Source organism: Lepus europaeus, chromosome 10, assembly GCF_033115175.1.
Source record: "Lepus europaeus isolate LE1 chromosome 10, mLepTim1.pri, whole genome shotgun sequence".
Lineage (NCBI taxonomy): Eukaryota > Metazoa > Chordata > Mammalia > Lagomorpha > Leporidae > Lepus > Lepus europaeus.
Genome location: NC_084836.1, coordinates 84,848,014 through 84,864,309, shown reverse-complemented (window position 1 = coordinate 84,864,309; position 16,296 = coordinate 84,848,014). Strand labels below are relative to the sequence as shown.

The 16,296-nt window shown below is 41.3% G+C and overlaps 1 protein-coding gene across 1 annotated transcript in view; it reads left to right on the top strand.

The window, feature by feature from the left end:
* LOC133767827 (ADP-ribose glycohydrolase MACROD2-like) overlaps positions 1-16,296 on the top strand; it is an 874,013-nt gene that overhangs the window by 690,715 nt on the left and 167,002 nt on the right. The window contains exon 5 of the mRNA XM_062202273.1: positions 5,115-5,159. Within this exon, the coding sequence (XP_062058257.1) occupies positions 5,115-5,159 (45 nt within the window). The remainder of the gene's footprint in view (positions 1-5,114; positions 5,160-16,296) is intronic.

The following is a 16,296-nucleotide window of genomic DNA, read 5'->3' as shown; positions in this document are numbered from 1 at the left end:
GTTAGGTCATCCAGAAATACACTTATAAGCAAGCACACCAAGAATCATGTCTGGGTCTCCCATGGTCTGGGCATGTTAACACATAAAACCAAGCACCACACCTAGCTTTGAAGCTTCTTTATGATCTACCAGTAAAGGTCATTCGGTCTCGGTCTGCAGTTTCTCCTGCAAACACCTCACTCTTGTCATTGAGAGCTAGTTTTGTTGTTGTTGTTGTTGTTTTTTTTTTTTTTTTTTTTGGAGAGCATCCTGATGGTTCTCATGCATGTGTTTAGCCAAATGTTTTTCCCTCTGCTTGAGTGTGATCACACGTAGTTTGAATTCCTCCAGAAGCAAAGCTTAAAACAAAGATTCAAGCAGAAGTGATTTATTTTGGAGGTAATCCCAGGAAACACCATAGGGAAGTAGAAAAATGAGAGAGGGAGGGGAAGGAAGGCAAACAGGTTTAGTTAGGTCAGCTACCACTGGACATCTGTTCCTGATTCCCAAGAGGGAGGGTGGGGTAGGCTCAGGAAGCTATGTCAAACCTGCTTGTGACTTTAAAGGAGCTGGGGGTACTTAAAGGAAAATCTTGTCAGTCATTTGTGACATGCTGATCTATGGACGGTATTAATTCTCAACTACTTCTTGAGTGAGATCCAGCAATGAGAGAAAGAAAGACTTTAAACAAAAAGACCCGGGAGCTAGAGACTGGAAGTCAAGCTGGCGTGCACCGCAGTGTCAGGCTCTGGGCAGGGCATCCACACCTGTAGGACAGCCACTGCAACCGATCTTATCCCCATAGCCAATTTCAGTTCACCCTTTAGGGTTCTGCCTAATTCTTGCCTCTTCTGGAAAGCTTCCACAGACCTTCTCTCTAACTTAGCTGCCTCGCGACTGTTTCCCACCAGAACCTTTACTGACTTCCATCGGAGAATCTGTTGGCTTCTGCTCTGTTATTTTACCTGCTTTATGAGCTCCTAGAGGGTGGGGATTTCTAACTTGTATTTTTAAAGCCTAACAAGGTTTTTGTATGTGGTAGAGCTCAATAAGTAACAAAAGTACTACTTTAATAATACGGCCGATATTGTGTCACAGTGAGTTAAGTTTCTACCTGTCACACCAGCATTTCATATAAGCACCCGTTCAAATCACAACTGCTCTATTTCCAATCCAGCTCCCTGCTAATGCCCCTGAGAAAGCAGCAGATGGCCCAAATGCCTGGGTTCATACCATGCATGTGGGAAACCCAGATGGAGTTCCAAGCTCCTAGCTTCATCCTGGCCCTAGCAATCTGGGGAGTGAACCAGCAGTTGGAAGATCTCTCTCTGTCTCTCAGTCTTTATGTAACTCTGCCTTTTAAATAAATAAATAGTTTTAAAAATAGTACTAATAATGACATCATAACAATAATAAGTATAGAATGTTTATTATGTATATGTACTTTGCATATTTCCAACCATAGAAAGTTGATAATTCTATTATTCCTATTTTCAAATGAAGAAACTAAGGTATAGGTCTCACATTGTTTGCCCAAGGTTACATAGTTATGTATGGTTGGACCTGAAAGTAAATTTCACAGCCTAAGTCCAGACACTTAGCCACTGTGTAGATAAATTAGTCAAGGAATGGAATGAATGAGTGATGATACCAAGTTTCATTCTTCTACATGTAGGAGTGATTCTAAGGATGATGTTGTTATGTCATTTTTTCGAAGAAGACTTCCCAGAAGTCTAACTGGAAGCATAAATCCTCTTTCTGAAACCTTTATAAGGCCCCTGACTGCTTTATATCACATGTTGGAATTCACAAACATGTAGTAGTTTACTTATGACTAGTAAAATTCCAGATAATTGCTGAAGTGCCTGATTCATCTTAGTGTTTCCTCCAGCTCCAAACCCAAAGCCTTGTATACAGTAGGCTGCCAATGAGGGTTTGCTGGATGGAAGAAAATGAAGATGTGGGTGAAAAACAAAAAAGAATTTGACTCTTCCTTTATTTTTCCCCAGAAACCATGGAGAGCTTTTCATTCCCCACTGAGATTCCAAACAGTCTGTTGTCATAGAGATTGTAGATCACTGTGAAGAATAAAATTCTGACTAAATGTTGTAAGTTCAGGTGAATAATCAGTGATGAGAGATAATAATTTGCTAAGAAATTGTATTTATAAGACAAATATTCTTCCTTCTGAAATTTCATTCATAGAAATATAGACAATCACTAAAATTTCTAACACATTTGAATGATTAGAAAAGTTTACTTCTTTTTTTTAACTTTTATTTAATGAATATAAATTTCCAGTGTACAGCTTATGGATTACAATGGCTTCCCCCTCCCATAACTTCCCTCCCACCCGCAACCCTCCCCTCTCCCACTCCCTCTCCCCTTCCATTTGCTTCAAGATTCATTTTCAATTCTCTTTATATACAGAAGATCAATTTAGTGAAAAGTTTACTTCTTGAAAGTTAACAATAGTCAGTAAGAATTTCTAAAGCTCAGATGAAAGGAATTTTTCCATTTCCACTAATATATATCTGATCTTCATCAAAAACCAACACTTAGCAGAGTGCCAGATTGAATAAATCTAAGAGATGACTAAGTTATAAAGCAGTATCTGGGAGGCAGTTGCAAATCTTCACTGAGGTCTCATTACATGCAAAGCATCGTATAGATGCATAATGTCATAATATGTGTGAAATACCTAGGAAACAATAGAAATGTAATCCAGTGGAAATTTCTTTATTGATTCTACTATATAAAATGAATGGCATTCGGTGTCAAAGAATGCAAAGGACCCTGAGACATGGTCTTTGTAGTCACAGAATTTAGGATCAGGAGATGTCCATAGAGAAAACATATATATGAATGAGTAATTAGACCAAGGGAGTTTATAGTAATAATAGCTCATATTTAGTATTTAGTGATATCTCAATAGTTATCCTAGTTTTTTACATGGCATTAGCTGATCTAATCTTTGTAACGGCTCTAGGTAGTAAGGTTATTAGTATCTCACTTCATAGTTGATGAACCTGAAGGTTAGGGAGAATAGACCATTTCTCCAAAATCACATGCCTAATAAATGGGTGAGTGAAGCAGCCAATAGACAGATAGACAGATTTTAAGCCCAAAACATCCTTAAATTTCCTACTCAGAAGACAGTAAAGATGTGATATGGTAAAGAGAATGTTGTTCATCCAAACTTGAGTCAAGCAGTTGCTATGGTGTCTGAATGTGGCCTTGAAGGATGAGAGTGAATAGAGCTGGGGAGGACAGTTGTAACTGGACTAAGACATGGATAAGGCTGAAGGGGGCTTTGAGAAAACAGAAGAAAGAGTCAGTGTGTTGTCATCCCCAGCATCAGTATAATAGAGGTGGTGAAACAAAAATACAGTTGGGACTAGATATCATTGGCCTTAAGTCTTCCCTGGGAAGAGTCTAGGCTCTTCTCATGACCAGAGGGCAGTCACTGAACAGTAGTAGATCAGATGAAAGCTGGATTTTAAGATTGTTCTGACAGTCACATGTAAAAGGAATGGTATTGGGAGGAGAAGAGGAGTAGTTAGGAAATAGTTACCAAAAACTAGCTAAGGCAAAGGATTATTGAAAGTCTGAATTTGTACTCGACTGCAGTAATGAGAGTAGAGAGGGGGAAATGTGGAAACAAGGTAAGATCTGGCATTGACTTACATTGTAGTCTATCCAGGCAGTTGTAACAATCATAGAACAACCATGGACCAAGTGGCTTATAAATAATGGAAATTCATTTGTCACAGTTTTGGAGGATCAAAGTCCAAGATCGAGGTGCTTAGAGCTGTGGTGTCTGATGAGGGCTCTCTTCCTCATAGATATCTGTTCTTCCCCTTGTGTCATCCCATGATGGATGTGCAAAGGTTCTTTTTGGGGCCCTTTTGTTAGGACACTAATCCTGCTCATGATGTCACCACCCTTATGATCTAATGACTCCACAGGTCTCCCCATCTCCCAGTCACCTTAGGGGTTAGGATTTCAACGTCTGAACTTGGAGGGGGGGACACATTCAGACCACGGTGCTGGATGGAAGAGCATTCAAGGGGAGAGATGATAATGTGTCAAAGTTCAAACAAGCAAGTGTGTCATCTACAAAGCAGAGGAAATCACATACGCTTGTCTAATCAGAAAGGATTATATTGGGAGATGAAGGGAGTTAAATGGGAAGGGTGCCATTGGTGGGAGTCCCTGAACATACACAGTTAATGGTTTGGATTTACATGTGTATCGAGGCAGCAATTTTCATGGTGCAATGCAGGGGATTTTGTGTGTGTTGTTGGCCTACAACCAATTTTGAGGTCCACAGTTTTCTAATACTTGTGGTAAGCATGCATACCTTAATGACTGTAGAAAATGTGTCATTTGAAATCAGTGATTTTTAATTTTGAGTAATGGAAATGGCCAGAGTTATCAAATATAACTCTAATAAATAAAGCAAAGAATCATCATGTAGTTCATAATATAATAATTGTTAAAAAGGAAAAGTAAAACCTAATTGTTAAGCTGCACTCTAATGGGTACATTTTCCACTCAGCATGATAGTAAAGTATTTTCTTTTCTACTGAGCTTTTCCTTTTTTTCTTTAGTTTTTGGCTTTTATTTGGCTCTAGCTGGTTTTTCCCTCCATGTCGCAGGATACCACAGACTGGAGAAATTATAAACAGTAGAAGTTTATTTGGTCCATGGGTCTGGAAGCTGCTAAATCCAAAAGTGCAGTGTCAGCATTTTGTAAGGGCCTTCCTGTGCACCATAACATGGCAGAAGGTCAAGAAAGCACATGTGGAGCTGACAGAGGAAGACTGAGCCAAACTCAGCTTTCTCTTCCTCTCCCTCTCTCTCTCCCTCTCTCTCTTTCTTTAATGAGAAACCCACTCCTGTAATACCTAACTCATGTCTGAGTTAATGGCACTGATCCACTCATGGGGATCATTCTTGATCTAACCACCTATCAAACGTCCCATCTCTTAACACTGTCACAATGACTACTAAGTTTCAACTGTGTTTTGTAGGGGACATTCAAGCCATAGCATTAAATGGAAGGATTCTGGTGTTTTGGTATTTCCATCTTTCACATGACCTTTTCTTTGTCTTCTCCTATTTTTTAATAGATGACAATAATGAAGAAGAAGATGTTGACATGAAAGAAGATTCAGGTATTATATTATTTATTTTATTACTTGGGGGAAAAAACGTAATCTTATCTGTGTTGACTTCCCATGTTTTTTCAAAATAAGGTAAATGAAATGGAAATATATGCTAAATGTCATAAAATAAGGAGGTAGTTGTACTAACTCCTAAGGCTAACATTTGCTATATTATTAGTAAATGTATTAAATATCACTTTGAGTTTCCTGAGAGCTGACGTAAAAATGGAACATGACATTGCAGCTAATAGAGCTGTGTGGAAATCACCTCCAAAAGTTTTAAGCTTAAAAGAATCATTTATTTTGCTCATGTATTCTGTGGGTGAGGCAGAGCATGGTAGAGAAAATGTAATCATTCTGTTTCTCACTATCTGGGGTCCAGCAGAAGGATTCAACAGCTAGGGAGCTGGGATGACTTGAAAACTCATTTGTTTTCCTGTCTTGACTGATACTGCCTGGCTGTTGACAACTTAGCTGGGATGATTTTCCGAAATACTCGGACACAGCCTTTTTCTTTGGCCTGGGCTTCCTCACAGCCTGGTGCCCAGCTTCCAAATGAGTTTCTTTTACAAAAGTGAGTGAACTCAGAAGAAGCTCTACCCTTCTTAAGGACCAGGCTTAGCAGTCCAATGGCATCACTTCCACCAAACTCTATTCTTTGAAACAGCCACAACCTCACCCAAGTCCTGGGGACATGAGAATGGACTAAGTCTCTCGGTGGGGGGTGGTTGTGCAGATTATGTAAGACCTAAATGATCGCTGTTGCCATCTTTGGGAAATACACTTGCCATGTATATGCCTCCCACTGTCAGAAGTTAAGGTGCATACCAGTTCCACAAGAAAAGGACCAGTGTTAGTGAATAAACCAGTTACAAATAAACCATTCAGCTTCAAGAAACGATTTTTTTAAAGTAATTTTATTAGATACTCTCCATTCTTTTCTTTTTCTTTTACTGACTTTGAAATCGGTGCGTATTTTTCATTCACATCTCAGTTCAGATTAATCACATTTTAACTATTCATTGGCAATATTGACTAGTGGCTACTGTCATGGACAGCTCAATTCTAAAACATTCCCCAGAAGTGCCCAGTAGAATTGAGACCTTGTTGCCCACAGTGGAGCTTGTTCTTTAACATACCCAGTATTGGCTGCTATCCTCTTCCTATCCTACTTGCCTAGTACTCATTTGGTTCTTCCTGGGATAATGTCTCAAATTAAATACTTACACTCAAATCCTTTTCTTTGTGTCTGCTTCTGAGAGAATCCAACCTGATTGTCTGATGGCTTTTGGTAAAACAAAGTCCCAAGGTAAAACTTCAATTAAAATGTCAGTTCCTAAACTCACATAGAATGTCTTACTGTGAAAAAGGACCGTATGTTGACAAAAAGACATTAAATGGGTCACACTTTCTTGGATTAATACCTATGAATTTAATGCTTTCTGTTCTCGTTTATTCTCATTCATCGAACTCTCATGAAGTGTCCTTGGAATATCTTCAGCTGTGGGGGATTCTGCCCTTTTATCCATCCAGTGTAAAGATCTTATCTTGCCATGGGTCATTTGTCTAAGTGCATATTTCTAGGCAGAGGGAGTTGACTTCTTAATGTGATCCTGCTAAGTATCCAACTTACTGAGTGATTTTAAGGAAATGATTATTAATGCTAATGCAGAGTCTACAAGATTGGAATCAGCATTTGAGGTTTCTGGGCATTAATTGGATCATCCTTCTGATTCTAGTCCCACTAGGTTTCCTGAGAATGTCATCTCCCACAGCTGGATGCAGATGTTCAAATCACACTCAAGGGGCCAAGGTTTCTTGGCCACTAGGGCAGAATGAGCGTGGGAAGCTACTCTTGTTTCCTAACATTTGAGTGCTGAAATCATGGGGGTTTGTATGCTGGATAGTTCCATGGTGTGCAGCTGGCCTTGACAGACGTTGCTGTGTGACTGGCTTCATTCAGATCTTATAGACTAGAGCATATTGGTCACCAAGATGAGTCTGAGTCAGCCTTCCCAGACCATTACCTGCTGCCCTCCCCCTCCCCACATCACCTCCTCTCACACCAACAAAAGAGCTGGAGCAACTTTTAAGAATGCAATTGAAACGTGCGAAGGCCTGCTTAAGTGACTCACCTGCCGAAACATGCTGTCGAGTAATAATGAATAATGAATAATCGCTTGATTACCTAAATCCAGTGAGGTGCTGGTAAATTGACTTTCTGGATAGGGATAGCTTCAGTGTGAAGAGTTTGCAGATTTTCATGGTGTAAGCACACCTGCCACAGTCTTTATCAAGATATCAAGTAAGAGGTCAATGAATGTGAGAGTTCGATGTTACAATTAGTTGGGATGAGCTGGCCACCCCCACACACCTCTGCTGAGCCAGGCATTAATTGGGCATGTACTTTTTGCCATCCACTTGACATGATTGAACTCTTTTAATAAACAGAAGTCTATGAAGCAGAGACTGTTATTATTGAGGTTTAGGAGGGATTAGTTCCTTGCTTAAATAACAGAGCCAGAATTTGAATCCAGGTTTGCATGACCTCAAAGTTAATGTTCTCAACTTTCTTCTCTTGTCCTGAAAGTCTTGTAGTAGGTAGAGGTAGGAATGTCTCTGATGATATCAGACAAGGTCATCCCCAAGGTGAGGATCTGCCTTAAAGAGAAAAATGAAGAAACAGATTGATGCACATGTCTATAATTCCTTTTGATCATCTTTAATCCTGATAAATTTAATCCATGATAAATTTTTCCCTGTGTTTTTTCATTTTCATGATTATGCATTGTTGAAAGTGGACCTAAATCTGAGCCAGCAAACAAAAATCAGCAACTGTTCCTGGCAACCCAACCACATCAAAGCTAGATACATAGTTGAGTTCCTCAGGGTTGGGGGTGGGGAGTAAGGCCACGCTAATGGCCAAACTCCAGGTTTCCACCTCCTGCCAGAAACAGGGGCAGCCTAGAAAGCAGGATATATTCTCAAGGTCGAGCAGCAGTGTGCTATTGTGGAGGAGCAGAGACAATGCCCCCTTTAGCTCCCCAAAACCAAGTAAGGGAGTTGTTCCTGCTGAGCCACAAGTAGAAACTTGGGCCCAGAAGCCATGTATTTCAGAGACTTGCATCTGAATGCCCCAAAGTCTCTACCAACCATACTTTCATCACTGTTCATAATATATATCCATGCCTACTCAAGGAGTGCTCTACAAGTTTTTTTTTAAAACATGAAATGTTAATACTTTGTGGATGTTTAAGTGTCTCAAAATGTGGGCAAATATATATCTTTTAAATCCTACCCATTCCTCAAGAATTGCTGTTCAAGTGGAAAAATCAAGACTTAGAGATTTGGGGCTAGTGCTATGGCACAGCAGGTTAAGCTTCCATCTGCAGCGCTGTCATCCCATTTGGACACCAGTTTGACTCCCAGATGTTCCACTTCCAATCCAGTTCCCTGCTAATGTGCCTGTGAAAGCAGAAGGTGGCCCAAGTCCTTGGACCCCTGCACCCACTTCTGGGGAGACCCAGAGGAAGCTTCTGGCTCCTGGGTTCAGCCTCACCCAGCCCCAGACATTTGGAGAGTGAACCAGCAGATGAAAGATATCTCTCTCTCTCTCTGTAACTCTGCCTTTAAAATAGATAAATAAATCTTAAAAAATAGAATTAAAAATTTTTTGCAAAAACCCTCTCTGAAGAAATGCTAATTTGGACTTGAATTTCCAGCATTGAAAATCTTCCTTCCTTCCTTCCTTCCTTCCTTCCTTCCTTCCTTCCTTCCTTCCTTCCTTTCTCTCTCTCTCTCTCTCTCTCTCTCTCTCTCTCTCTCTTTCTTTCTTTCTTATGTATTTTATTTGGAAGGCAGAGTTACAGGGAGAGAGAGGGACAGACAAATATAGAGAGAGGACGGTCTTCCAGCCACTGATTTATCTCCCAAATGGCTGCAACAGCCAGGTCTGTGCCAGGCTGAAGCTGGGAGCCAAGAGCTTCTTCCTGTTCTCCCACATGGGTATAGGGTCCCATCTTCTGCTACATTTCCAGGCACATTAGCAGGGAGCTGAACCAGAAATGGAGCAGTTAGGACATGAACTGGCACTCATATGGGATGGCGGTGCTGCAGGTGGCAGCTTAACCTGCTATACCACAACACTGGCCTCAGAAACTCTCATCTTTGCCCCAGTTGTGGACAGCACTTTTCAGGGGCATGAAAAGGTTGGAGTCTCCTCCCAGTGAGCTTGCAAATGCTGCTTTGCCCATTTGATGAGTCCCTGGGAGCCCTGTGTTTGCAAGCAGTGAGCTGTTCCAAGCATCTCATTTCTGTTTTTACTGAACCCATTCCAAGGGTCAACATCCATCTCATACCTGGTGACAGAAGTTTGGGGGAGAGTTGATAATCTAGTCATTGGCAAAATTTTTCATGCTGGCCATGGTATTAACCTTAGATGTGACTGACTCGCAACCACAGAAAACTTGGCATCATGCTCAAAACCTTTGTGGTCTATAATGCCAATGTTTTTAATAGCACATCTATCAAATGTAGGCTTTTTTTAAGGTTCTGTTCCTGTTTAAATAAATAGGAAAAGAAAAATGAGTCGCCATAGCTCTGTTGTATAATTTTAGAAAATTGGCATGTGGCAACAGCTGCTAAGAGAGAGAAAATTAGGCGCGGGTTCCTTTATATCTTGGCCTTAAAGGAAGGTCTAGAAGAAGCAGAAATAAAATAGAATTGAAATGAAATTCTTGCAGCAGCTCTAGGTACCAAGGAGACAAGAGAGATTAGGAAAGAAAAGTGCCCCTTTTTCATGGAACTTACATTTTTATGGGATGGGATGGATATATGGGAACATACAATAAGGAAATAAGTGATAGAGCAAATAATTTTAGATACAAGTGACATTTGAGAGAGATTTTCCTTATGGGGACCATTTAGATTAGGTGGTAACAGAAGGATTTTCTTGGGAGTTGAATTTGATCTGCGATTCAAAGGATGAGAAACAGGAAGACATATGAATATATGTGTTCTGGAGCAGTGGGAGGAAACCACAGCAGCTGCAGAGGTCCTGAGGAAGGAACCAGCTTAGCAATGATGAGGGACACAATCAAACTAGAGCCAAAGAACAGGCGGAAGATGACATTAAAGCCATCCATGTGGGCTAAATGCCATACTGTGCTAAGCCATGGAATTGGGTTTGGAACTTGTTCTAAGAAATAGTTTTTAAACAGATGAGCAACACAATCTGGTTGATGCTTTAAAAGATGACACTCATTTGTATGTGCAGGTTAGGTTATGGGAGTAGAGAGTAGAGGTAGGGAGATTAGAAGGCAAGAAGTTACAACTTGAAAGATTATTGTGAAAACCCAGGCAAGAGATGTTGCTGGCATAGACTAGTGTGATGATTATAAAGAAGGAGCATAGTGGATATTTGTGGGGTATTTTATAGCAGGGTTGATAGAACATGTGATTGCTGGGATTGGAAAAGTAAATGAAGAGAAATATTAAGGCTGGCATCTCAATTTGGGGTTTAATTTATTGGGTAAGTGATCTGCAATATCTTGAAAGGAGGAATACTTTGGAGAGAACAGACCTGTCAGTAGCAGTGCCTTGTTCTGGCTGGATTTGAGTTTGATATTCCTAACAAGATCATTTCAAAAATTTGTAATACCTGATGTGAGTTGAGTGAAGGGAAACCATTATGGTGAGGGGAGTGGCACAGTTAAATTTCAACACTGAAGGGACAATGAGGAAGGGGCAGTTGCAGGACCCAAGAGGTGAAGGGGGCATTATGGAGGAGGCCCACTGGTAAGGGCTGTAAGCTTGGATTGAGGGACTCAACTCTCCCTTGGAGACTACTCACCAGAAGCCTAAGCAGTAGCCTCCCTATTGGCCAACTCTACTAGGAAGTCAGAGAATCAGGGAATTATTTGATGGGGTCCACAGGGTCCATCCTCCTGGAGTGTGTTTGGGGGTGGTTAAAAAAGAATGGAAGAGTGCACAATGGTTAAGAATCTACGTTTAATGATCTGTGATTGTTTTAAAATTCACTGCGTATGAGTGAAATGGCTATCTTTTCATCTGCTTATTATTTGTAGCCCTTGCATGTATTCCCACTGAACACTGAACTAAGGCCTTTCTTTACTTGTTGGACTCCTCATTTAGTAGAGCATTAAGCCTTTGACTGTAATGTAAATTAAAAATCTATTATCTCAAAGCTTTTAAAAAGGAAGGAAGGGAGAAAAATCAAAGGAAAAAATGAAGGAAAAGAAAAAAGAGGGGAAAGGGAGGGAGACAGTGGGGGGAGAAAGGAAATATCATCATATACTTAGAATTGTATCTATGAACTACATTGAAATTTGTTCTCTTTGTATTAATATCATGTTAACATGAAAAATATTTTAAAAAGAAAAAAATGGGGAGTGGATATGGAGGGACAAATGGAAGAATCAGTTCTAAATTCAAAGCAAGATGCCATGCAAGCAAATGAAGATAGAAGCTCAGTGGAAACATCTGGACTGGATGTATAAATGAGTGCCTACCAAAGTATTGATCAAAATGGGGTGAATTCAGACACACGTTCCACAAACTCTCTTCACAATTTAACTTACCATTCCCCTTGGATCGGCTAGGAAGGACACTGAGAAAAAATGCAATGCACAAGGATTTACTTGAAAACATATGGAAGTTCTTTAGAATTTGGGTTATTATAGAAGTCTGTTAAATAGAAGTAGAGGGGCCTGTGCTATGGTGCAGCAGGTTAAAGCCCTGGCCTTCAGTGCTGGCATCCCATATGGTTCTAGTCCCTGCTGCTCTTTTTCCAATCCAGCTCTCTGCTTTGGCCTGGGAAAACAGTAGAAGATGGCCCAAGTGCTTGGGCCCCTGCACCCATGTAGGAGACCAGGAAGAAGCTCCTGGCTCCTGGCTTCAGATCGGCACAGCTCTGGCCATTGCAGTCATCTGGGGAGTGAACCAGCAGATGGAAGACCTCTCTCTGCCTCTGCCACTCTGTAACTCTTTCAAATAAATAAAATAAATCTTTAAAAAAAATAGAAGCATGATAATCTCAAGCTCCCCTTCACCCTTCAAAGATGAGATGACACTGCATTTCATCTAGTGATATTTTGAGGACTGAAATGAAAGTACATTATGGCAACTGTCAATTAATCCATGAAGTTTTCAATCAAACAGCTGGAAAAAATGATTCTTGATTATCTTATGAAGAATTTTAAAATTAAAAAAAAAAACTTGTTTAAGATTTAACATTTGTTCAAATCATTGACGATGTCTACAGAAAATGTTTCAGCTTAAACCTTAAGTGTAAGCCTACGTACGTTGTTGAATCAGATCCTTGTCAAAATTTAGCTCAGCCGTGATGACAGATGAATCTGTAATTAAGATTCAGTGTGTGTGTGGGTTTACCAAGGAGAAAACATCTTTAAACTTCAACATGATTTTGAACCCTACTGGTAAATATTTAAATAAGAATGTACTACATCCTATACTTTCAAAGGAGTGAGAGCCAAAAGCCCTCTCTCCACCCCTAAGAAGAGCGTGAAAACAAAACAAAACAAAACAAAAAGCCAGAATGTTTGACAGATTCTAGTGAGAGTAAGACCTATCCCTTCTTCCTTTAGGAAACTGTGCCATGAGAAAACAGCTTCTATTTGATTTTTAAGTGATATGTATACCATCATGTACTTATATGCTAAAGGGTTAAAATACCACAGAGCAATTCTTTTATCCTTTCCTAAAATGTTAACTGTCCCCTGCATGTTAGGGCAGAAAATCAGATTCAAGTTTTGTTTGCCAGGGTAGAGATTTTAAAAATCCATTTTCTCAGAGGCCAGTGCAGTGGCTCACTTGGTTAATCCTCCACCTGCAGCACCGGCATCCCATATGGGTACCAGGTTCTAGTCCCAGTTGCTCCTCTTCCAGTCTAGCTCTCTGCTGTGGCCCGGGAGGGTAGTGGAGGCCAGCCATAGCGACCATTTGGGGAGTGAACCAACAGAAGGAGGACCTTTCTCTCTCTCACTGTCTGTAACTCTACCTGTCAAATAAAAAAAATCAATTTTCTCAATGTGATGTATTTTCCATGCCTGCAAAGTGGAACATCATGGATGGTGCTTACAATTAGGGGTTCTGAAGCCATGTAAGGTGGAGGTCAAGATCTATGCATGTTGGTCAACACTGTAGCTGTTAACTTTTTTGGTATAACCTACTTTTCTCATTAACACATTTTTAAATGATTCTAGAACCAAACCTCATCAAGGGGTGCTGTCTTTACTGTCATCTTCCATTTTCTAGAAGCCAATATATCTTTGCATTGAATGGGCCAGTCTGACTGAGCTCAGTTTTATGAAGAAAGGATACTGTGTTCTGTAACACCAATGCAACGTACAAGTCATTCGAATTTTCTTTTGAAATGTACACAGGGCATTTTTGTGAAGGTGAAGCTCAAAACTAAGACTGTGCATTAAGTTCCTAAAAGGGAGAACATATGTATGCTATCTACTTTCTTGCCTGATCCCTACTTTCTCCACCATGAAATGAAGAGTATCAGTGATATGAGTTGTGTCATTTTGGACCTTGAGGATAGGAGATGCAGTGTTGGCATCCCATATGGGTGCCAATTCGAGACCCGGCTGCTCCACTTCCTATCCAGCTCTCTGCTATGGCCTGGGATAGCATTGGAAGATGGCCCAAGAAAGAGAAAGAGAGAGGTCTTCCATCCGCTGGTTCACTCCCCAGATGGCTGCCCCTGCGCCGATCTGAAGCCAGGAGCCAGGAGCTTCTTCCCGGTCTGCCATGAGGGTGTAGGGGCCCAAGGACTTGGGCCAACTTCCACTGTTTTCCCAGGCCAAAGCAGAGAGCTGGATAGGAAGTGGAGCAGCCAGGTCTCAAACTGGTGCCCATATGGGATGCCAACACTGCAGGCAGCAGCTTTACCAGCTATACCACAACGCTGGCCCCTCAGCTTCACTTCTAAATGTGAGAGACTTAACTTTTGCCTCATCACAAGCAAGTGCAGCTAGCCTTGGTTACCTGGACAGTCTGTCCTGGTGAGCTTATGATTTGGAGAGCAGACCCGGGCACACCTTCTCTGTAGGCAGGTGGATCTGAGAGAGACTTGCCATGTGCCTGTTCCTCCTCCTGGGCTCACTGTCAGCGAGGAGAGGTACAAAGGGTACAGAAGCAAATGTTCCCTCCCCCATGGGCAATAAGAAAGGAATGAACATTTCCTACTAGCAGTAAAGAATGGAAATTGCGTATGTAAAGGTCTGGCATTCTGTTAGTAGTGGCTGTTATTATCTTTACCATCATAAGGAGGTCTGTAATAAGACTGCACATTACCCTAATTCACTGAAATGCTCTTAAAAATATGAACTCATTCGGAGAACACTTGGAACCATGGAGAAAGCCAGCAGCTCTGTCTGGTTCAAGGTATTGATCTCCGTTAGTGTCTCTAATGGGCAGAGTAGCCAGGGCTTCTGTCTCACTGTTATTTAGGTCATTTCCTGGGCAATCTCTTAAGGCCATGATCAGGAAATGAGTTAGGAGCAAAACGATGCTTGCCTTTCCCCTAGAGAGGTTCTACCTCACTGAATGGTTCCATCAAAGGCATGACTTCCCTCACCGGTTGTTTTCCAGAGCCTGAGTGTGTGGTCCTTTCTGGGACTTATGCAGTGGGTAATAAACTGTAGCAATAATGTCACTTTTAATTAAGAAGTGTGTCCTTGCAAGCTTCTCCTTCCAACGTGTAAAACCTTCGTTTACTTCCTAGATTAAGTTGCTTTGTTTAGGAACATCACCCCCTCATTTCTCTCTCTTTTTTTTTAAACTTATTTTATTTAGTTGAAAGGCAGAGTCATAGAGAGGTAGACACATAGGTCCTCCATCTGCTGGTTCACTCTCCAAATGGTGGAAACGGCCAGAGCTGAGCCAATCCGAAGCCAGGAGCCAGGAGCTTCTTCCAGGTCTCGTACGTGGATGCAGGGGCCCAAGGACTTGGGCCATCCTGTGCAACTTTCCCAGGCACATTACTGGAAGTTGGATCGGAAGTGGGGCAACTGGGACTTGAATGGGCACCCTCATGGGATGCTGGCGCTGCAAGCCAGGGTTTTAGCCTGCTGTGTCACAGCACAGTTCCCATCCCTTCAGCTTAATAGGACTCAATAACACAGCTTCACTGCCTCCAAACAGGGCACCTGAGCATCAGCTCTGAGTCCTGACATCTAAGAGGAAAATGTGTGACTGTGGATCTGATACCAGGGACATTCTGTCTGTAGCGTCCCAATGAAACATACACATTAGTCATTCTCCAGAAACAGGGAAATTGTTCATGTGCTCCTAAGATGGCTTCAAAGACAAGTAAGTAAAAATCGCTGGGGAAAATGAGAAAGGAAGCCCCATCTGACAGGCAGTGGCAGATAGTTCCATGATGCCGTGCTTGCTGTTTATCAGTGTTTCTATTTTGACAAAATGAGCGAGTGTACCAGGATTTCTGCCTGATGCTGTGGCCTAAGTTTCACTGGCTGTCAGAATAGGGTTCCAATCATTCTTCCCTACGGATATGCACGTACAGTTCTGAATCACTGGGTGGCCGATACATTTCAATGTGGATCTCAACCCTTCTCTCTGGAGTTTTCTCCCATCAGCTTTATCAATCCTTTTCTAGCTTGCTCCTCTCTCTTCTCTGTCTCTCTGTCTCTCTCTGTCTCTGTCTCTCTCTCTCTCAAGAGCTTATGGTATTTTTATTTATAGGTCACTCAATTTAATACCCCATGACTTGGCGCCATCCTACTTCTCTACTCCCTTGGGATTGCTGTCCTACTTGTGCTAGTTAGTGGTTGCCTCAGTTCACCTTACAGCACAGTCTCCAAAAGGACGCTACACAGCGCACTCACCTAGATTTCCCAGCATATGTAGCCATAGCTGTATTCTGATCCAGAAGAAGAATTTGGAGAGCATATGGCCACATTTTCTCATTCTACAAATAAAAGAAACACATACACACACACACACACACAACTGAAAATGATTTAATTTGCTCAAGTCCATGAAGTTTGTTAATGTCACATCTCCCCCCACCTTTTTTTTATTTTTTTTTGTCTAGACACAACACATCTTCTGTAATCGTTTTTTCCCTTTTGAGAAC